This window comes from Varanus komodoensis, unplaced genomic scaffold (assembly GCF_004798865.1).
Source record: "Varanus komodoensis strain SLA01 unplaced genomic scaffold, ASM479886v1 scaffold6_2, whole genome shotgun sequence".
NCBI classification, from domain to species: Eukaryota; Metazoa; Chordata; class Lepidosauria; order Squamata; family Varanidae; genus Varanus; species Varanus komodoensis.
The window spans coordinates 209871-232378 of record NW_025336346.1 but is presented as its reverse complement, the minus strand read 5'-3'; the positions used below and the strand labels follow the sequence as shown (position 1 = coordinate 232378).

At 40.8% G+C, this 22508-nt stretch overlaps 2 protein-coding genes across 7 annotated transcripts in view; both read right to left on the bottom strand.

Moving 5' to 3' along the window:
• Window positions 1–3052, bottom strand: part of REEP2 (receptor accessory protein 2) — a 28756-nt gene extending 25704 nt beyond the window's left edge. Inside the window, exons 1-2 of the mRNA XM_044451464.1 lie at window positions 2996–3052; window positions 2373–2445 (exon numbers count right to left, since the gene is read on the bottom strand). Of these exons, the coding sequence (XP_044307399.1) occupies window positions 2373–2445; window positions 2996–3027 (105 nt within the window). The 5' untranslated portion in view covers window positions 3028–3052. The remainder of the gene's footprint in view (window positions 1–2372; window positions 2446–2995) is intronic.
• A 12474-nt stretch (window positions 3053–15526) lies between these two features.
• Window positions 15527–22508, bottom strand: part of KDM3B (lysine demethylase 3B) — a 48203-nt gene continuing 41221 nt past the window's right edge. For 5 of the 6 annotated variants that reach the window (XM_044451160.1, XM_044451161.1, XM_044451162.1 and 2 more), the window contains 5 exons: window positions 20433–20552; window positions 19635–19774; window positions 19077–19253; window positions 17540–17674; window positions 15527–16771 (listed from right to left, as the gene is read on the bottom strand). In XM_044451160.1, the coding sequence (XP_044307095.1) occupies window positions 16691–16771; window positions 17540–17674; window positions 19077–19253; window positions 19635–19774; window positions 20433–20552 (653 nt within the window). In that variant the 3' untranslated portion in view covers window positions 15527–16690. Of the gene's footprint in view, window positions 16772–17539; window positions 17675–19076; window positions 19254–19634; window positions 19775–20191; window positions 20292–20432; window positions 20553–22508 lie in introns of those variants that run through there. The other variant, XR_006416688.1, reaches the window with a different exon arrangement.

Here is a 22508-nt window from a genome sequence, read left to right as displayed (position 1 = left end):
CTCCAACCCAGAGGCCCATCCCTTTATACCTTTCCACATTCTAGGAATGGCTAGGGTCTGGGAGGGGAATTCTGAACTGAAACATAAAAACTTCAGGTATTGGACTGTTGAAGCAAGTTGTTAATTGTTAGCTTCCAAGTTTAACTGAATGCATTATGATACTACTCTTCATTAATAAGTTATTACTAGCCTATTACTCTATATAAATAATGCTTATATCTTAGTTGTATTTTATTGTATTATGACATAATGCTTTTAAGTGTTAGAAGACACTGTGAAGATTTCATTGGCAGTAAAAGAGTAGAATAAAAACCTCTATACACATGGATAAATGTAAACTCTAATACAACCTAAGGCTAGAATATCTGAGGAAGTATCTCCCATCCCCATAACTTCCCCCTGCTCAGATCAAAATCAGAAAAAGAGGAGTTACCTCACGTGCTCGCACCTTCTGAGGCAAAGTTGTTCATTAATGAGGTGAATGTTGTTACAGTGGCAGCACTTTAACTGTGAAACTCCATTCTGAAGGGGATATGTCAGAACCATGTTATCAGTTGCCCTTCTGAAAGGACTAAAACACAACTGTTCAGTAAGCCTTGGTGTTCTACTCTGTGGGATAATGTTGCAAAATATCTCCTCCTGTCGATTTTATCTTAATGGTGATGCTTTGTTTATTTGCTTTTTTTACACTATTGCATTTACCGAGGCACCTTAAGGCCTTTACACTGAAATATGGGAAATAAATAAATGCAAGTATCAAACAACACTCATCTAATTACTGCACAGCTCAGAAGTGAGTGTTTAAAGGCAAACATATATTCCTGTTTACTCTTCCAGGTTTTCTCTCAAAGCAAACACTACAAGAATTGAGACACATGAAGAATTTGAGGTACATGGTTTCCAAGGAAACAAACATAGTAATAATGGACATCTGCTTTGGGGTTTCCCATGATCTTAACTCCAGCACTAAACTAAGTCCTTAATTTACAAGATCTCAGCACCATTATAGTTTTGGGGATCACATAAAGAATACAATCCATACCAGGCCTAGAATAATTTCCCATCTGCTATTCATGAAGAACTAACAAGAATTGAGAGTCTAGCCGATTAACTGGGGATCAGATTTGCTTAAGGAGTACATAAAATAACCCCAGAGAGTTGCCTCCATTGTTTTGCCAATTGGAACACAATTCTACAAGGCATAACTCCTGAAACTGCTTCAAAAACATTATTGAGCAACATTTTAAATACCACCAGTATGTACATTTCCCAACAATTGGACTTTGTGAACATTTACAGAAGTTGCAGTTACAGAAGCTTAGAAGAGGTTAGCCTCTTCATAGAAGACACATGCTTCATTTTTTTTATAATGAAGCACAGAGGAACAAAATAAGAACCATGAAGTAAATGAAGAAGCATTTCTCCTTAAGCTAGATTCACACCTTCTTACATACCTTTTGGTTCCAGTTCTTCATATGGCTCTCTCAATCAGCCATCACACATATACAAACTGTTTTGCTTGAACTGTATTGTATTCTAAATGCATTCTGCTTCTATTTTCACAAGTGATGATTAAGAGTGGTCTCTGCATTTGCCACATTTTAAAGTCAAAGAAAGAAGATGTACTGGATTTTTAAATGGCTCTCTGCTATTTTCCATTTCATAATAAGTTTCAGAAGTGGTATATCTGATAACAAGAGCCATTCTTAGTACCACTTGTGAAAATATCCAAGTACTCTAGATGACAACACTAAAGTAACCAGAATCACTAATACTTTTACAAATCCTACAAAATACCATTCAGCTCATGCAGACAAGTGAGTGACACAAATGCAATTTTTATTCTGTGAAAATACACTTTCTAAATTGACTGAAGGCTGTGCAGGGAGAGTGTCCTTGTGACTGATACAATCAAGCAGGAACAAACTACTTATATTGTAAACTAGGTAAGTAGGCTGCCCTGTCATCTTTACAGCAGAAAAAAGCAAGAGATAAATCATCTAGAGCAGTGGCAAACTGAAATCATGAAAGATATAGAAATACTTTTCATGAAAACAGCCTAAGGAACACTTCATAAATGTTTATATTTAAAAACTTAGATTAATTAATGCCTAAATAAGCCTAAAACACACCTTTAAATCATAATTGACTAGATAATGCATTTTAGTGCTATCCCACATTATACTCAAATACTGTGCAGTTTTTACCATAATGTAAAAGAGGTAATAAACCACAGCACTATTTTGGAGAAGAATCCTAATTTTCTTCCTTTATATACAAAATGGGGTGGCAGGAGTGGGGTGAGGGAAGCTATAATTGAAGGCAACATGACGGTCTTTAAAGCAAGGATATGGTAACACCCTTGCACTTACGTATTCCTTCACATTTTTCGTCTTCACAGCTTTGTAAGAAGAGTATGCAGGATACAGGGTGCCAAAAACCAGCCTGCAACAGAACATTTTAGAAAGAAAGAATCCCTATTAGATTCCCCCCGCCGTCCCATTTATACAAGATTTATACACACGCGCCCAGTCCTGGCAACATCTAGCCCTCCCAGTCTGTCCCTTTTCCTGCCAGCATCGCAGGCACTTTGCTCGCTGCCCGCGACAGTCACAATTCTCTTCCTCGCCCTCAGGCTGGCGCAGAGCAGATAAGGGGGCGAGGGAATCCCAGCGGTCAGGCAACGCCCCTGGGCTGCTCTGGCGGCCATCCCTCAGGTCCAGCACCGAGATGGACAGGGGAGCGAGGGGACGAGGAGTCTTCGCCTCCAGCCTAGAAACCACCAAGGCGAAGGGACCGAGCCCTCGGAGGCCGCTGAAGCCGGGGAGACGACTGAGCGCGGCGGACACCTCGGGGATGATAGGACTCTTTGGGAGAGGGAGCGCCGCCCGACCAAAATCCCCCGTCCCCGTCCCGTTGCCTAGCAACGGCAAGGAAAAAGGCCTCTCCCTCCCTCCCTGCTGGCCGGCCTGCCGCCGCCGCCGCGCGCGCTTACACCACCAGCCGCGAGATGATCCAGGACACCATGGCGAGGCCGAGGCTCCTCCGGGGAGCCGGCGGGGACTGGGGAGCTGGCTTTCAGCACCGTCCGCAGCGAGAAAAGGGAAAGCGCTCTTAAAGGGCAGGTTGCTGCAGCAAGCCCGGCCCCGCCCCGGTCTCTTAAAGGGGAGGAGCCGGCGGCAAGTCGGAGGGAGAAGGGCAGCCAACCGCATCACAACGAACTTGCCAGTGTGGACGTTGGGAATTTGCATCGGCACACGCCTCGGTTCCTCCTCGGACAGACCCTCTGCCCGGCGGCGCGTCGAGCAACGGGGGTCCGTCGCTAGAGCAGAGCGAGCTTCGCCTAGCCTGGAGGGAGGAGCGAGAAGGCTTAGGAGCCCTTAGGGGCAGCAACGTTGCTGGTATCGGCGGGCGTCAACCTGTCTCACGATGGGAAGGCCCCGTGGAGCCACGCTGAGTCCAGTGCATCTCTCTGGTGGTCTACGCAGGAGAAGCCTCCAGCGTTATGATCCCAGCAGTGGTGCGTAGGAACCGGGCAAGGCCAGGAAGGGTGAAGGAGCCGAAAGACCTCCTTCTCTGGAGACTTTACAGGGAGGGTATGCACCCAGTAGCAGCCTTGCCTAACCTGAGGCGCTGCAGATGCGTCGGACTACAACGCCCAGTTCCCTGCTAGCGCGGCCAGTTACAGGCATTGTAGGTTGACACATCAGGAGGGCACCATCTTGGGGAGCGGTACTCAGTACTGTTTATAAGCAGGGACACACAACACACAGTCACTCTCGTTTAGGCACTGTTAGTCTTTCCAGGTTAGGCCCCCTCCCCGCTTCTAGGGTTTGTTTATCGCCTACTCGAGTCACGCGCGTGGGAGAGAAACCCTAGTCTTAGCTTCTTCCTGCATATTTCTTCTTTCTCTCAAACGGCTTATGTTTGAGGTTTATGAACAACCTTTCAGATTATGGTAGCATTATGGTGTGAGGTTTCCCCCTTCCCTGCGCTTACAGAAACAAAAACCGAAGCCTCAGCCCTTTCCCTTCCATTCCTCCAGCAGCAACAGCCCATCATTCAGTTGAACACACTAAGGGGGGAAGAGCTTCTCCGCATGGGCAGGGTTGCCTTTATGTTGCTGCTAGGAGCAGAAGGATATTCAAGATCAGAATTATCTACAGCTCACCTTGGTTGGGGCAGCAACAGCAGTAGAGTGGGGGGGGGGGGGGGGGGGGGGGGAAGCCCTCCCTCTAACCTGCTCACACTCTTGCTGAGGACCCACCTAGCCATGCCAAAAACTATTACTGTGCTGCCATACCAGTAGATGTGCAAAGAAATAAGGCAGCTTGTAGCTTTAGTTGACTTAGGGATTGATATATACACACAGGGTAGGTTGCTCTCTGCCCTGCTCTAGTATGACCTAGCTATTCGATATGTAAAAGAAAACTATTTTTTAAAAGACAGAGTAAAATGGATCAGTAGTTAAGATTGTTGTACAAAATCCAAAAATTTTAAACATCTTAGCTGGACAATAGACATTACAAAAGGAATCAAGGCAACAAAGTGAAATCACAAGGGGCTGTTAACAGTTATTGATGAAAATTAATATCTGAGAAGGCATTTAAAAAGACCTAGATTCATAGGCAATGAAAAGGAGGCCTATATTAGCACCTGATGAGGTTCAACAAAATAATGTATTTTACCGACTGCCCAGCTTTGCATTCTTTTACCAATGTACCATTTTAAAAACATACTGGAAATGTTCAATATACCAATATACTAATTGATAAGGAGTGCAGCAACTGTAGTAATTGCAGTAACTTCCCATGCAAGCAAAGTGATGCTTACAGTGTTGCAGCATAGAATGTTACTCTGTATGGAGTCAGAGAAGACTGATATTCAAGCTAGATTCCAAAGAGGTATTTAAGCTCATACTGCAAATAAGTGTTGGCTATTGGAGCACCGCAAAGAATTTCAGAAGAAGATTTCATGAGAACCTATAGTTCTGAAATAAATTGGTGTGCCTTAGCATTTGATTGTTCTCATTTGTGTTGTTCTCATGGACAAGAAGCTACTGTAAGGACAGAATATGGAGAAACAGAATGGTTTCCCATAGGCAAAGGAATCAGATAATGGTGCATTTTATCTACTTCTGTGTTCAATCTGTATACAGAACATAAGGAAAGCTGGATTAGATTCAGAAGAAAATTGGAGGAAGATGCATCAGTATTTTAAGATATGCTGATGGTACCTTATTACTGGCATAAAGCAGCAATAAACTGAAATGACTCCTGGTGAAAGTGAAAGAAGAAAGTGCAAAACAGGGCAGCAGCTGAACATTAAAAGACAAAAATCATGGCTACAAAAAATTATACAGCTTTAAGTCAAAATGAAGAAGTTGAAGTTGTGTATCTTGGCTCAGTCACCAGTTCAAATGGAGAGTACAGCCAAGAGATTAGAAGAAAACACTTAGAAGGGCAATAATGAAGGTACTAGAAAAGATAATCAAGTTTAAGGAAGTTTCCATTGGAGACTAAGGCCAAGGTAATCTACACTCTTGTATTCTTGATCACTGTATATTAGCATGACAGCTGGACAGTGAAGATGATAATGCTATGGAAATTTGTAGGCAGAAGACCACCACCAAATATGAGATGAATCAATACCACAGAGGAAACTACAGCCTGGAATTTACAGAAGCTGAGAAGGACATTTTGGAGGCCTGCAGTCATGGGGTCGCCATCAGTTGGCAGCATGTAACAACAACAAATTCAGGAATTTATTAGCCATGATGATGAATTACGGAATTCTGTCTTCTGAAATTAAAGATAATAAACTTCAAATGTATACATACTGTTATCAGCCTGATTGTTTTTATTGTTTTTTATTTTAGTGTCTTGAGTATTTTAGATTTAATGTTTACTCACTATAAAACAAAACAAAGGGGAAAGGCTGTGTAGTATATTATAATTCCCAAATTTTTTTTAGCACTACAGATTTAAAGTTTTACCAGATATTTCTAGAAATCTGAAAACTTTTAAATACCACCAATCAATAAGTATGCTTCAGTTGCCAAATGAGCCACTGGAAGGGAAAAATGATCTGGAAAGCATCTACCAGTTGGTGAAGAAATACAGTTTGCCAGAATCTTCAAAGCATTTCAAAAGGCTAGACCCCTTGCAGCGCAAGCAGCCAGCTGGCTGTCTTAAAATGCTCCAGTGGAAAAGAAAGGAGCATTGAAGGCTATGTTTTTTTGATGTGCTCCCATCACTGAGCAATTAACTCCATTGCTGGCCAGCTCAGTGCCCTGAATGGATTATTCAGCAAAAAATGTAATTGCAGGCAGACTGAGCTATGGAATGACAGCAACTTAGTGAATCTAGGAAGAACAATGGAAGAGGACAAAGGCTTAACAGGGTTTGAGGAAAGTGTTTGGCAAGTTTTAGTTATAAAAAGTTATGCTTTATGCCTATTATTTAAGTTAGTCAGAAACTTCCACACAAGTTTCTGTATTCTTACCTACACAGAAGACCTGGATCAGAAAATTAAATTTAAATGCTCACCTCTTAGAGAAAAGTTATTTTCTTCTCTGGAGCAGACCCTTTTTGGAAGATGGGGCAATTGCTTCACTCTTCACAGATGGAGGGGACCACATCTAATGTGCACATTTGAACCTGCTTAATGCTTGTTTAAATAAATACTTAGGAATAATTCTGTACTACAGAACCCTAACCCTATTGCTACCAATATGATGTTGAGTATTTGGTTAAGAAATTCCTTGCAACTTTTTATTCTAGAAAAAAGACTAAACAAAGGAAGCTGGGTCGGGGGAGATCAGTGGACAATACTTTCCATTGCAAGATCTCCCCTCTCTACTGCTTCAAATGTACATGTTTCAGTGACAGGAAGAAATGAGGATCAGCAACATGCCAAAATTCATAATATTTGTGGAGAACAGAAAGCACATAACAATCCTGATACATACAAGTACATAATCCCAAAATTGCCAAAATCTAGTAGGAATGAGCAAGTGTGCTGAACTACTCAGAATGTCCAAATTTGAATGTTTTGCTGATGACCTATCAACAAGGTCACTGTAGGTTGTCAACTGAATCTAGAAGTGACAAACCTGTCCAAGTCCATGTGTGTCCTCCTGCTACAGCTGGCAATTTGTGGGTTAATTTACAGTGGCCATTATATGAAACCAGGTGTGAATGCAGGGTCTGTGATGAGCACAAAAAGGTTTTTTGGGGGGGATTATTAGATCACATAGCTTTGTTTTTAAGAGACAGCTACAACCTTTCCATTTTTCTAAGGGATTTTGTGGCAGTGGGTGGTGAAGTATTTGTTCTTGTCTGAGCTGTTGTCATATTGGAGTGGAACATAAGAAATGATGAGAAAATTAAAACAGGCAGCATAGTATTGCCACAGGCCATCTCATTGGAGGGAAGAAAGCAATAACTTTGTCTAGGACTAGATCATCATATTGGGTCCAGGGGTAGAACAGGAGTCAAACTGGAAAGCTAGCTGTGCTAAGAAGCTGAGCAGCAGAATTGCCATAGTAACTGGATAATGAGCAGAAGATCGGAAGGGCTAACTAGAGGTTCCATCATGTGATACTGTCCCAACACTAATTTGTTCATTTGAATTAAAAGCAATTTGTGGAGGGCAGAAATTGGGAGTTAGTTAGTTCTTTGCAAGCTAGTGATGCTTGCCAATTATTCACTGAAAATGTATCTTATCTTTACTTCCAAGGGTATAGTGCAGATTATCCTGATATAGATAGGAATTTTATGAATAGATACCCACTCTTGCCTTTAATATCTGAAAATATGACAGCAGACAGTGCCTCACTTTGGGTCAGCACAGGAGAAAGGGCTATAAGCAGGGCGGAGACTGAGAGGGGGTAGAGAAGGCTCAGCACTTCGCTCTGGCTGAACTCAGATATGCAACAATAGGGATGTGCAGCGATAAAGCCTTGTGAAAAGAAACTGGAGCAGCAGGAGGACTGTGCTTCATGACAATAAGCATCATTAGGACTCACATGATTGGTTTTCTCTTTTACTGGTAAATTTAATCAAAGGGGGATGTTATAAAATTGCCTTGGCAATTATAGGCAGCCTATAAATATATGTGAATGAATGAATGAATGAATGAATGAATGAATGAAATATTGTCCTTTTATTTGTGAGCTGTTTTTGTTAATTGGTAAACCTTTGAAAACAAAATTTTAAAAATTACTCTTTTGCTATAAATCTCAGCCTCATGGAAAATGCAAGGGCATGTTAAACTAGGGTCTCACTAATGAAGTAATATCTATGGGGCAATTTTAGGATTATTTAGACAGAGAAATGCCTACAACCTCCAGCATGATACAGCCAGCATAGCTTTAAAGACAACTTCATCAACTAATGTTTAATTGAGTAACATGAGAAGGCAGCCCACCTGCTGGAGGCATTCACCTTTGTCCAGTTTGAAAGAATCCCTTTGGCAAATCTTGTAACCTCTGATTTTCCTCATTTCCTGGAAAAGCTAAGAAGATTGCTATGACTTTCAATAACAGAAAAACCTAGGAAACATCCATCTGTCTGTGTACTTTGCTCAGAGGAAGAACTCTGTTCAGCTTAAGACTGAGTAAGGATTCTAGACCCAATTTTGCATGTATTGTAATAGATGGAACTCATTTCACCCTCCAAAACTTCTGTGAATGGTTGGATATAGAACTTTTCCGAATTTTGAGTAATTCCTACCAACATTAAAAGCACGATCAGTTGATTACAACTTAGTGGTATATTATGGTTCTCCATCTACACACCCAAAGACTGAAACAGCCAGCAGCCTTACATTGTATATCTGCTGCAGAACCACAGGATGTGAATGCTTGATTGCTGTCCCCATGGAAATAATTCAATATTCATATCACCGAGAGAAATCTAGACTTGAATCTTATCGATGACATGCTAGTTTCATATATGTAGGAACACTTTCCCTCTATTTTGAATGTTGGGGAGAATTCTTGAGTTTGCAGTGGTACAACTTGCTGCTATAGTACACTGCATGGGGCTGTGGTAGGGAGTGGAGGCCAGCACAACAGGTTCCCAGCATATATGGATGCTTTGCTAACTATAAAACTCAGAGTATGCATTGAGATCAAGAGTGAAGAGTGTTCTTACCGTTCAATAAAAAAGGTATGAATTTAAAAAAAAAACCAGATTTGAACAATTACATGTTCTGCCTGGTGCACAGTTCAAACTCTAAAGATTGATACTCAAAGATGTTTGTTTTCTTACCTTTCCAACTAAGGTTTAGCTTTTCACATGAGAGGGCTCTCTCCAGCAGCAACACTGTATAAAGTTTGCATTTGGTGTTAGTTCTACATACAGTAGACCTATTGAAATGGATGAGACTAACATCAGCTACAACCCTGTATGTGTCAGCATGTTGAACATCCAGTACGGAGTTGGTAGCTTGGCTGCTCCAGGTATCTTGTGCTATAAGTCTCACAATCTTTGACCAATGGTCATAGTGACTGGAGATGATGGAAGCTGTGGTCCCAAACATCTGGAGGGCACTGAGCTGCTTACCCCAGCTATGCACTTTGAGATTAATGCTTCTCCAATTACTCAAAATCATAGCAATAGCCAATTTCCCCTTGAAAAATTCTAAGCAGCCACTCAAGGTACCATAATGGCCCTGCTGGCTAGTAATGATGGGAACTGCAGTACATCACATCTGGAGGGCACCAGCCCAGGGAAGCCTGAATTGACAACACACATAGCAACACTTTGAGTACTTCATTGTTGAGGCACTGATTGAGGAAGGCTGAGATCCAGGACAGCTTGAAACCACCACAAATAAAATATGACTTGCAATTCATGCCGCTGCCACCACTGTGATTTCCACTAGCGTGATTTTTTTGCCACAAAGCTTATATGCTTGACAGGTCTTGCTTAAATCATTTACTAGAAGAGACAGCGCAGGAGATTCAAGAGAACAAAACAAGGAAGGTATTGGGGGATGGGAGGAGTTGAAAGAAAATTCAGAAATTCCAAGTCAGAAAGAAAATCACTTCAGAGAAGAAAATTAGGGAGAAGGGAAAGGGACACATTTTGTGTTAAAACATATTCTCAATCAAGTCAACTGCTGAATCATCCATAACTTGCCCAAGCTGGCACAGCTGCAGCCCAGAATGGCCCCCACCCCCCAAACTCACAAAATTATTAAAGACTTGTAGTATAAGTGAAGTCAAATCTTTTAACTCCTTTGTGTTAAAAAGCCTAATAGATGCAGCCTAACAGATGTTGTTGGTGTGACTGAGTAAGCCCAGGAGAACATGCCTGAGGCTACAAAAATGCAACATCATAAAATATTTTGTTCTGGCCAAATTTCCCCTCAAGAAAGTTAATTCATCAGAAGAAATGCTTTCAGCTATCATCAAGTATAGGTAAATTTCTGAGGCTATGAAAACCAAGAAAATATGCATAACAATAACAGGCTTATTCATTTTTCATTGCCCAACAATGATTTGACCTACTACCTTTCCTTCTGGATTAGAATCTTCACAATGAGAGATGATCTGAACAACTACCCAGCTATCCCTATGGGGTTTCTCAGGTGACTTTGTTACCAAAGGCATTTTGCTTTTATAAAAAATGAGTAAAAGTTAGGATGCTGGAATTTGGGGATATCTTGGATCAGGCACTTTGTGTCAAAAATGGTTAAAAATGAGTTGATGAGACTACTCATGTGTAAAATATAGTACAGAATGTATGCTTGGGTATTAACGTCACCACACAATGCAGGATGAAGGCTACTAAGGATATGCTGGAAAGGTTTAAAAATTGCCAGTGAAACCCCTCAAAAACTATGTGGCAGGACTCTCAGGATGTCTGCATATCAGATTGGTTTGCTGTGGGTCACTTAGTGCTCCAATGGCTGCCCTTGCCCATCATCTTCTTTGTACATCTCCAGACATGAGCCAATATAGCCTGGGGAGCCACAAGTGGCTGCAACACCTTGCAGTACCTCTTCCCTTTAAGACTTACTTGGTCCCTGTGGTGCATAGTTAACAGTCTACTGTAACTATGACCAACATGCCAGGTAACAAGAGTGCTATTCAGCTCTTGCAGAAGTAGCCATGTTCTTAATTTAATTTGAATTAAAGTCAGTGTTGGGTCTCATTGTGGTGCCTCCTCCAATTTGACCAAAGCTGTTCCACACATCATCACGCCACAAAGACGTGCAGATGAGGATGTTAATCTAATGCCAATTGAATGAAAAAGATGGGGATACTAGCAGAAAAAAATATGAAAGAAATAAGGAAATGTTCATATTTGCACTGTAGCACCTCTGCTTCCATCCTCAAACAACACATGGGAAACTATCACTGCAACAAAACAGTTACTCTTCTTGAGCTTCCTTCTAAATTGGTTTTCGATGCTAGGGCAAAGTGGGAATGAGGGCACTCTTCCACTGTCCCCCCCTCCAGCAGGGAAAATTCAACCCACTCAAAGTCTCAGCTACTGGGGCAGGAAGGACATGCTTGAGTCCTCTGTCCCTGGAATTTTGATCAGTGTTCTTACATTCTTTACACCATGTGTGCCTACAATGGTCAGCATTCATTCCTGAGCCTGGCATAAAAGCAGTATCTAATTTTCCTCAAGAGCCTGGCATTCAGAGACGTACCACTCCTGAACATGGAACCTCCATTTTCCTAAATGAGGCTGCCTATCTCAAGAGGGCTACATATGACTCCTTTCTTACATGAAGCAGGTGGTCACCAGAGAGGGCTGTCACTTGGATTTGTAATGCATTCCTCTGGGATGTTTGTTGTTGTTAGTTGCGAAGTCTGAAGTCATGTCCAACCCATCGCGACCCCATGAACAACATTCCTCCAGGCTCTCCTGTCTTCCACCATCCCCCGGAGTCCACTTAAGCTCATACCAACTGCTTCAGTGACTCCACCTAATCCTCTGCCATCCCCCTCTTCTTTTGCCGCCAATTGTTCCCAGCATTAGGCTCTTCTCCAGGGAGTCCTTCCTTCTCATTAGGTGGCCAAAGTATTTGAGTTTCATCTTCAGGATCTGGCCTTCTAAAGAGTAGTCAGGGTTGATCTCCTCTAGGACTGACCAGTTTGATCGCCTTGCTGTCCAAGGAACTCGCAGGAGTCTCCTCCAGCACCACAGTCCAAAGGCCTCAATTCTTTGGCACTCAGCCTTCCTTATGGTCCAGCTTTCATAGCCATACATTGCAACTGGGAAAACCATAGCCTTGACTATACACACTTTTGTTGGCAGGGTGATGTTTCTACTTTTTAGTATGCTGTCTAGATTTGCCATCACTTTTCTCCCCAGGAGCGTCTTTTAATTTCTTGGCTGCAGTTCTCATCTGCGCCCCAATCTTGGAGCCCAGGAAAATAAAATCTGTCACTTCCTCCATTTCTTCCCCATCTATTTGCCAGGAAGTGAGAGGACCCGATGCCATGATCTTTTCTTAAATGTTAAGTTTCAAACTGACTTTTGTGCTCTCCTCCTTCACCCACATCAAGAGGCTCTTCAGTTCCTCTTTACTTTCTGCCACTAGAGTGGTATCATCTACATATTGAGGTTGTTGGTAATTCTCCCAGCAATCTTAATTTCAACTTGTGATTCGTCTAGCCTGGCCTTTCTCATGATGTGCTCTGCATATAAGTTAAATAGGCAGGGCGACAGTATACAGCCTTGCCAAACTCCTTTCTCAATTTTGAACCAATTAGTGGTTCCATGTCCAGTTCTCACTGTTGCTTCTTGACCCACACACAAGTTTCTCAAGAGTCAAATAAGATGGTCTGGTGATCCACACAAAGGCTTTAGCATAGCCAATGAAGCAGAAGTAGATGTTTTTCTGGAACTCCCTAGCTTTCTCCTCGATCCAGCGTATGTTGGCTATTTGATCCCTAGTTCCTCTGCCTCTTCAAAACCTGCCTGTACCTCTGGTAGTTCTTGGTCCACATACTGCTGGAGCCTAGCTTGTAGGATTTTGAGCTTAACTTTGCTAGCATGTGAAATGAGTGCAATGGTGCGGTAGTTTGAACATTCTTTGGCATTGCCCTTGTTTGCCTCCTGTTAAATCTAATGGCCTTCAGGTGTTGGTCTTTTTATTTGCTTCCAGGTTTTTATTTATTTTGGTTGAGTGGGGAGGGTCTTCTTGATCCCTCTTGCTTTAGCAAGTGTCTTGGTTCTGGTGAAAAAGTTTTTGTGTACTGTGAACCTGGAATTTTCTTAAACTGAAGTGCAGCCAAGTTGCTTTAAATGCTTAAACAAATGATCAAAACAATTCACATATATGTTTACTCAGAGGTAAATAGTGCTTACTTCTGGTAAATGGACATATAATGAATAATAGTCACTTATACCTTAGGGCAAGATCTCTCACAGGCCAGATTCCAGGCTAAAACACAATCCTTCTTCCAGCCTGCTGTAGCTCTCAGTACTGCTACCTAAGCCTTAGGCAAGTCCTTTTAACCTTTTAGAACAAGACTGATAGTGTGGGAACCTGCAAATCCCACAAAACTCCCAAGTGATCATCAAAGGAAAAGGGTTATAGACATCTGGAAAAGCCTGGAGGGCTAGATTCAAGACCACAGGCAAGCCAGACCTGGCACACAGACCTAATGTTCTATACCACCACCTCATCTTTTTCTAATCTTTTAAAAAATCACCTGACATCATTACCAATACTTGTGGTGGTAATGAGAACACCAGGTTAAATATGGGCTACAATTCCAGTACCCTTTGCCAGTGTGCATCACTGTCTTACCCACGTACACCATGTCTGAAGCAACTGTCAAAAAATCTGTAGTGATTACACACCAACCTTCATGAGGAACATGGTCTTCTTCCAAGTATAACCATGCAGTTTACTTTTATTTGCAAGAAAGTGGCATCTTTGCAGAAGAATTTTAATGCAAAATTCACATTTGTAAAGTTTGCCAGAGAGAGTAAACACTTCTATTGTTTGGCATTGCATTGTTCTAATTTTCTTCAGGACAAAGCAAATGAGAACGAGGAATGGCACAACCACAGTTGAAAAAACCCACCTGGACATGCCATTAGGCTGGTGGGGTTTGCATCATACATTCCTTAGATGCAGGAGGTTTCCAAATGGGCAGGTCTACACAAAAACAATGAAGAACATTAGATATGTAGGCCTTGGGTTATTCTGAGGAAAACGTAAATTTACTATGCAGTGGAACTACTATTCGAGTTTATCCTGCTACAAAAAGGGACAACAGAAAAGAAATGCCAAGAGAATGTCCACCAAAACACACATGGCTATATTTGACAAATGAATTTAAAACAAAACCATGTGGCAAAATCTGAAAATCACATTGTGATATAATCCGCCAGTGCTGAAGAAAAGCCAGAATTGTTGTAAAAAGGGCATTTATGTGAAGATGCAGCAGCACAGCTCTCAACATAGCTATTTTACTTTTCAAGCCTCAACCTTATGGGTGTGGAAAGATAGAACTGAAGCTTGTGTGCCATTATGCCTGGCCATGGTTCAGACCTTATTCCAACCCAGTTCCACCAGTAAGGGAACCAGTGATTTATCGGCTCTGCATGGCCAAACCTAGAAACAGTAGATGAGTCACTCCTTGGGCTTTTAAATCTCAAAATAAAGCAATTAAAGAATTATGCCAGAAACTTTGGAGAAAATTATCATCCAGCAGTTCTTCGAATTAATGACAACTAATGTGCAAACATCATGCTCAGACTAATTAGTGATACTTTAGGTTCCCCGGATTTTAAAGTTCTTTCTTTCAGAAATAAATTACTCTGAAACTACCTGAAGTAGACTCAAAGTAGCAACTCTCGTTCAAGTCTCCTTAGAAATACTTAGGGCACAAAGAGAGGGGAATTGTGAGTTACTAGGTTCCATGTGTACAAGAAAGATTGTTAAATGAATTACAGCTACATATTTTGCATGTAGTTCTCAATAAAATGAAAGTGATTTTAAAAGGACTGTTAGATATTGTGCAGAGAAAGCACACAAGGTATACAAGGTTTAGTGGCATGTATGGACGGAAAATCTTTTGTTGCATCCCCAATTCTAGTACACTACAGCTGGGGATGGGGGGAATCTCTGCTTTCTCACATAGTAGCTCTTCTATCATGCTGTGAAGCTGGGGTTAAGTCTGTGGTATCTCAGTGTTTCACTGGTCAAGTTTGACAAGGTCATCTATGCAGGAACAGAAATAAATATTCCTGATTTTACAAAGCCACCATGGTTGGCTTTTATTTTGCCCTTTTGTCCCCTTCTAAATAATGTTATCAGATATCAAAAGAAAATGGTAACTGCAAACATTGGAAGAATGTGTGTGAATGCAGCTTTCAAGAGTTTTGAGGTGATGGAAAAAGGGGGAGAAGCAGGAGTTCAGAAGGTGAATGGATGGATGAATGGAGGAATGAATGGATGGATGTCCTTTCCCTTCTTCCTCAGCTGCCCCACTTCTCTCCACACAATATTCTTGGACAGATACAATGTAGATTTAAGAAGATTCTACAGTAAATGACTTTTATTTTTTAAAAAATGAAATAACCGTGAACATATTAACAGGCCTGCAGGTGGCACTACAGTACAGCTGAATAGAAGGTAGATATAGCCCCAATGAACAGTCAAACAATGGAATCCATCAGTTCAATGGTGACAACTCTGAATACAACTCTTATCAAGCAGGAACATTTTACTGAAAATATTTCTGGACAAAGCTGATATTGAAAATTAGTTCTGGGAAGTAGTAGTCCCAATCTAAAACTGAAAACTGGTGAACCATTGCTTCGTTTACCAGTTTAGGGAGAGATGTACAACATCTCCAAAACATAAAAGTTCTTTCCCCCCCGTTACTTCTATCTTTCTGGGAACTGGTGTTGGAAGTCAATTTCTTTTAGCTCTCCTCTGGGCCAATTGTGCTATTCTGGATTTATTTGTAAGAATAACTTCTTGAAAGGTATTATTGAAAGGAAGACTAAATGTGATGTGCCTTTCCTTGTAATCCAGGAACAGTTGTGGTATTTCAAATTCTAAAAATATCTACTTTCATGAAATACTGTTTCACTACAAACCTAGTTTTTCACTAAATACACAATTTTTAATCCTGGAGCCATCTGAGAAAAACAGTGGTTTCTCTGTGTTTCTGCATTTCTACAGTGTATAGAGAACTGTTAAAAGGGAGCATGAAGAACAAGATCTTTTTTCCTTGGCCTGTGGCAGACTCTTGAGGACTCATGTCCATGTTCCTGTAGCTGGCTCCTGGTGGTGGTCACACTCATTCAGCGCTAGCTACTCAAGTCTGCAATAGAATGTCCATCTTCACATCATTCTTCCTAACTTCTTGGAAAGACTAACTAGGCATGAAAAAGGTTCACACTTTCTATTCATAATATGCAGGAACACCACATGGTTTCCATACAATTTCAATTAGCAAAAGGCCACAGGAAAATGACACAGCACCTCTCATTAATTAGGAATTCTGTATGTTATAGTGACCTTCGTTCAGATGTTCAGTGTTGAGGCAGCATAGAAGACAGTAGCTGGAGAGTGTAATGAATGCCGTGGCATCTCTTATCGAGAGACCTCTGCCTCCTACAAAGGCAGGCATGTGCACTCTCCTTCTATACCGTGAGCAAAAAAATGACTCCAGAGGGGGGTGTGGAATCACCAATTCCTAGGACCTAGCCAGTTTGGATTCATGAGCTTTCAGTGTGCCAACGGCATCTTTGACTGCATGGTAGATAATATTCTTCACCTGTAAACAAAAGAAAATGAATAATTAAATTCTGAACAATGGTCTCCATCTGCTATACTGTTACATGTTAGAGTTTCTTAAATATTAAGTCATGGTACTTGAGGTTAGACACATACAGAGAAGAATATGGGAAGGTGTCCAAGCCACTGATACTTTTTAAAGTTTATATACTGATGACTCTTTTTTCTTATAAAAGTATATAATACTTTTGTAGTTTGTATGTGCATACTGATCTATGCTATGCTCAAACTTGTCAGGTGAACAATCCAATTTTGTAAAATCTATAAGTACTCTAAATATCTGACATTACAGCAATCTTTATAATATGATAACTGGTTTTGCTTTAACTAAAGTTTATTAACTACAGGTTAAGCCTTAAATACAATCGGCTTGGATCTTGCCAGCAGAAACAAGCTTCTGTTTGCACAGAACAACTTCCTTGAATCCTGGAAATTTTGTTGTATCCCTTACCACACCTTTCCAGAGGGTGCTTAAGAGCTTTTTGGAGGCACAAGAGAGAGGAGACAAGAAAGTCCTGTTATGCCCATGGAGTTACCATTACCATGTTTCTTTGTGTCAAACCCACTAGTAAACTATTCTACAAGAAGTTAGAAAGAAAGGTTGTAAGAATGCCTAAGAATTTATTTAGCTAACACGACCCCTTTTAATAAAAATTCAACCATAAGTGTTTTTAAAAATACAGTGTTTCCTTTTTCCCTAATCCGATAATGCCTTCACTATTATCCCACAAAACTAATAAAGGCTTACCTGCAGCTTATCCTCATGGTTTGTGTGAGTGTTGGACAAGTGCCTGAACTCCTGGGTCAGTCGGAAGCAGTGTTTAACATGTTCTGGAGATACAAAATCTTCTGCTACTTTAATGCAGCTATACAAATTATGAACCTGTAACAATAAGCAGAAGAACTGGGTGGTAAGTGAGCTACAAAACTGAACAACTCAAAATAATATTTGTTGCTTTTTAAAGTATACATAAGATGTGTAAATGCTACTACAAAGTGTGGCCAAAATTTGACATACAGATATCAGGTACTCCAAGGACATTTCCCAAAGGGTGCTTGGAAACAGATGATACCCAATCCTCCTAACTGGAAGACATTGTGCAGCTATTCAGTCCTTTTCTCCATAACTGGTTTTCCATGGGTAAGAAAATAGATTACATATGCAGTCAGAAAACGCAGGGATATGAATAGAAGATGTCATCTGAACTCCACCATGAAATTCCCTTAATGAGACCAAGCTATGGTGGGATAAAATAATTTCCGCTGTGAGTCCTGAGCCCCACACCCTCTGGAGGCATGCAGAGGGTCAGGGAGAAGAATTCTTGCTTTATCACTATGCCAGATGCGAAGGAGACTGCTTCGCTCCATGCAGGCTTTCCCAGCATGGGGAAAGAATGGGCAAAGTAAAGCTGGACCAACTCTGAGAGGACCAGAAAGAACTGAGGCAGCCCATTGCATAGCAAAGTCAACTCAGTATCCTAAGTGCTGGCTGATGGATCTCCAGTCAGTGCTCAGCCTATAGGCTAAATGATGCCAGGGGCCCACCTACTGATGCTTTTCAGTCAATGGAGGGATACCTTTCCAGTCCAAAGAAGCTTCCCACACCAATTTAAAGGAAGGCCAAAATGAGCATCACAATGAAGATCCAGAAAAACTAGGCAATAAGTTAGGTGGAGAAAAAAGTTTCACCAAGAGCACAAAGATAATCCAAACTGCATTAGATCTGGTAAGATAATTTGAGGGTGGGAAGAACAAGAATGTCAAAGCCTAATCGTGCTGAATGTAAGAGAAAATGAAGGCACAAACTGAAGGATTACAAAGAAAGAAAATGTGCTAAATCATTCAAGAAATTCTGAAAGAGCATGAAAATCCAATTTTCCCTAAAAATTACATGGTTAAGTAAAATGTATAGTAAGACTCTTAATAATACCTACTAAAGTCATCCATACGGCTGTAACTTAAGTTCTGTCAGGGGTAACACACAATTCACCAATAATTATACACTAACAATAAATAAATATACATATCAGCATGGAGACAGCTCTCTCAATCCTTATGTTAGCTTTTGAAATTTTGCTGAGCACTTTCCATATGACTTTGTGTTTTAACTCTCTTTTTCAATATTGTACATAAAATCCTAGATAACTATTATTTATTCTGGAAAAAAAACAAGCAGTCGCAGTCTACAGGGCTGCTCTTTTGGATATGTTATGTTACTAATCTGTTTCCTACAATGCCCATACATTTTTACACTACCCCTTGAGGCCCAGCCTCTCCACACTCACCTGGTGCGGGGCTCCTGCAGGAATAAATACAGCATCTCCCAGGAACTGCACTATTGCCCAGCCTTGCACTCCATACTCCTCATACAGACGTTTACGTAGGGTCTGGTCCAAGTACCAGCTTTGGTCATGGATAGGGTCATGATCCGGAGGATTTTCTTGCCCTTGTTCTTCACCAACCTAATGTGAAGTTATAAGAGTTTAGATCTATCTACCTCTAGTAGATTTCTTCTCAATCTGTGTTCAGCGAACAAGCCCCATCTCAAGTTATTTCAGTATGAGAGTTTTACCTTTGCTAAAGTAGGTTTTGTGGTGACAGCAGATTAGGAGAGAAAAAGACAACCCTCACAGCTAGCATTACTAAATATGATACACTGGTGAACGCCACTGCCCAAATATTTATTCTTTTTAATTTAGGTTATTTATATCCCCATAGCAGCACAGTGACCAGGCCAATCTAATTTAAATAATGGGATGTGCAAGTCATAAGAAAATCAGACGTGGAGAATACAATGAAAAGTCCTAACAAGTTTTCATTGCTGAAACATCCCATCATCATACCTTCCGAAGAAGCTCCCTGATCTTCTCAGCATCCTTAGCAGCATAAATATGCCACAGCGCCCCTGGCTTTTCCTTGGCTTCATGGATTCGCTGTTTTGTGACATCATCAGCATCTCCCTCATCAATAGTTTTCAGCACCTCTGAAATTTACAGGAATATATTGCATACTTTTTAGCATAAGGTACAAGAAACAACAAACAGTGGTCTATGTAACCACATCATCTTGAGTAATATTCTGGAAAAAGCAATAACTGGATGCATTCCCTTGTTGACAACACAGCATGTATTACGGATGGTACAAATGTACAAGGTGACTTGTTTATGCCTAAGGTCAAAGCGTATGTCTGCACCACCTGTCTCTCACAAGCATATATCCCAGGAAACAATTCAGAAAACTGGTGCAGTTTGCACTTGGCACAACTGCACTTAGGACTCTATATCCAAGATTTGATCTGGGACAGAGCTGCAAAGGAGTTCTTTGCTTTTCATAATGTTCCTCACGATGCCTGTACAGGTTTCATAAGGGACATTGTGTCAAGACAAGCTGATACACCTACCCATGAGTAAATTCACTTGTGACTAGGCATTCCAGCTTGCAGCTTGAACTGGCTCATTTGTCCCTCTCAATGCTCCTCTGATGGTTTTTGTTCATGTGTACTACAAGTGGAAAGAGCAACACAGGAACAAAGAACAAATCAAAACGAAATGAAATGGTGCAGGCCTAAGCTAAGTGATCCCGAACATGGTTACCGGGGATGCAAGTTCTCCCCAGAAGTATAATCTTAGTAAAAAGCTCACCATCATCATGCGCACCTTCCCCAATGGGGATTCCAACGTATACCATAACGTTAACAGCATCTGACACATCCAGGTGTAGATTGGTTGTACCAACTCTTCTGTCTTCTGCAGTTATCAGCCCTACAAAAGAGCAGTAAAGAGGCAATCACATCAAACCTGACCCCACTGATATGTGCTTTCAAAGGTCTATCATCGTGTCTGGCATGCTCACCCTTTAAAAATAATGCCAAAAAGAAAAAAAAAAAACAGGAACAAAACCATGAAAAACACATTCTTTTAAGCGCAAACTGCAAGAAAAACTGACTCAGGGGAAAATCAAATTAAGCAGAATATTCAGATAAAATGCTCTGCTCTAGATATTATTCTTACAAGTCAAAGAAAGGAAATTTTTATCTTTTCTACAGTTTTTCAAACCTGATTTGCTTGACCTATATGTTCTTAACTTTAAAAAAGAGCAAGACATAGAGAAATAGTTCCACATTTCTTCAAAACTACTTCATAATAAATATCTCTTTCTGCTTCAAATCAGCAAAAGCAGCTTATTGCATCTTTATATCACATTCAGTACCAAATCTAAAGCAGAAGACATGTTTTGTACACACATGCATGGAGAAAAGTAGGTAGACTGAAAATTATTGGTCTGTCACATATTTTAACTGAAGACTGACTGAGTCCAGGGTCAATCCAGACCCATGTGTGTTTTCTAAATATGAACATGAAATCTTAGAAGGCTCAGTTCTAACAGGTACCCTAAAAATTACTAGGAACAATAAATCTTGCCCCAAGCAGCCAGCTCCTTGGGTGCATTGAAATACGTCAACAGCTTTTAGTGAATTTTTGCATTGCGAAGGAAGTGCATGCTTTTAAGTATTACTGTTTTCCAATAAATATAATTTCCAAGAAGAAGTTAGTGCATAGACTAGATATTTCTTTTTCTTGGTGAAGTACTTCAGTTCAAATATTTTGACTACTGTAGAAACATTTATACACAAGTAAAATTAATAGAGTGGACTTGTAAAGCTTTGTTATCTAAACAGTAAGTCTAATAAGCTAAACAGGAGCTCAGTTGCTTTAGTATGGGGCAGGCAACTTGGCAGTTTCCAGATGTTTGGGCCTACAACTGCCATCAGCTGCAGGTAATATAGCTAATAGTTAAAATTATGAGAAATGTAGGCCAAAGCACCATGAGAACAACAAGTTGTCTTCCTTTACTGTAGGGAACCAAAATGAGTGCCACCTCAACTCAAAGTGTGGAGAACATGGTGAAGAATATCTAGGGGGTGATAATCCCAAGGGTATGTTGGTCCTAGACCACAAAAGCCTTTAAAGATTCATCACTGGTCACCTTGGGTTCCAAAGCACATTCAACTTGTTCTACTCCTTATAGCCCATCTTTGTCAAGAAGCATGGGGTAACATTCTGGAGGAAAAGTATATACCCAACTCAATAATCCTTCAAACATAGGCTAGCCCACCATAACTTCTGTCTAGATTAAGTATCAAACCGTTAGCTTTCATTCTGCCCAATCCACCTGACATTCTTGCAGGAATTGAACAGGGTGTCACTGACATACAATATCAAACTGACGAACAATCCTCACAATAGCAGTTAATAGATCTTAATAAGAACTAGGTACAAGATGGGATCTTACAATATCCCAGAATCTAGACAGTAGTACAGCCCCATCAAGTGCTTCTTTCTGGCATCCATTAAGAACCAATGCTTCATGGTCCTGTCCTTCTCAAGTGGTTCAAAATGATCTGATGGTTAGTTGGATCAAAATCTGCTGAGACCCAAAAGAATAAGCAATTATATTCCCACTGTCCTCTCTAGATCAAGACTATTGACCAGGGCAACCAATACAGGCAAGGCCTGCTGTGAGCCAAGAGTTCAGAAAATTCATCAGTAATTCCTGGACTAGCTCAAACACTGCTCACTCAATCATCTTGTCCAAAAAGACTAAACTGAAATGGAGCCATACTATTCCAAATGGTCAGATCCATAGAGGACTTCTTGTTAGACTAATATAGGTAATAATCCACTTCAGCACATCACCTCTCACACTAAACACATTCT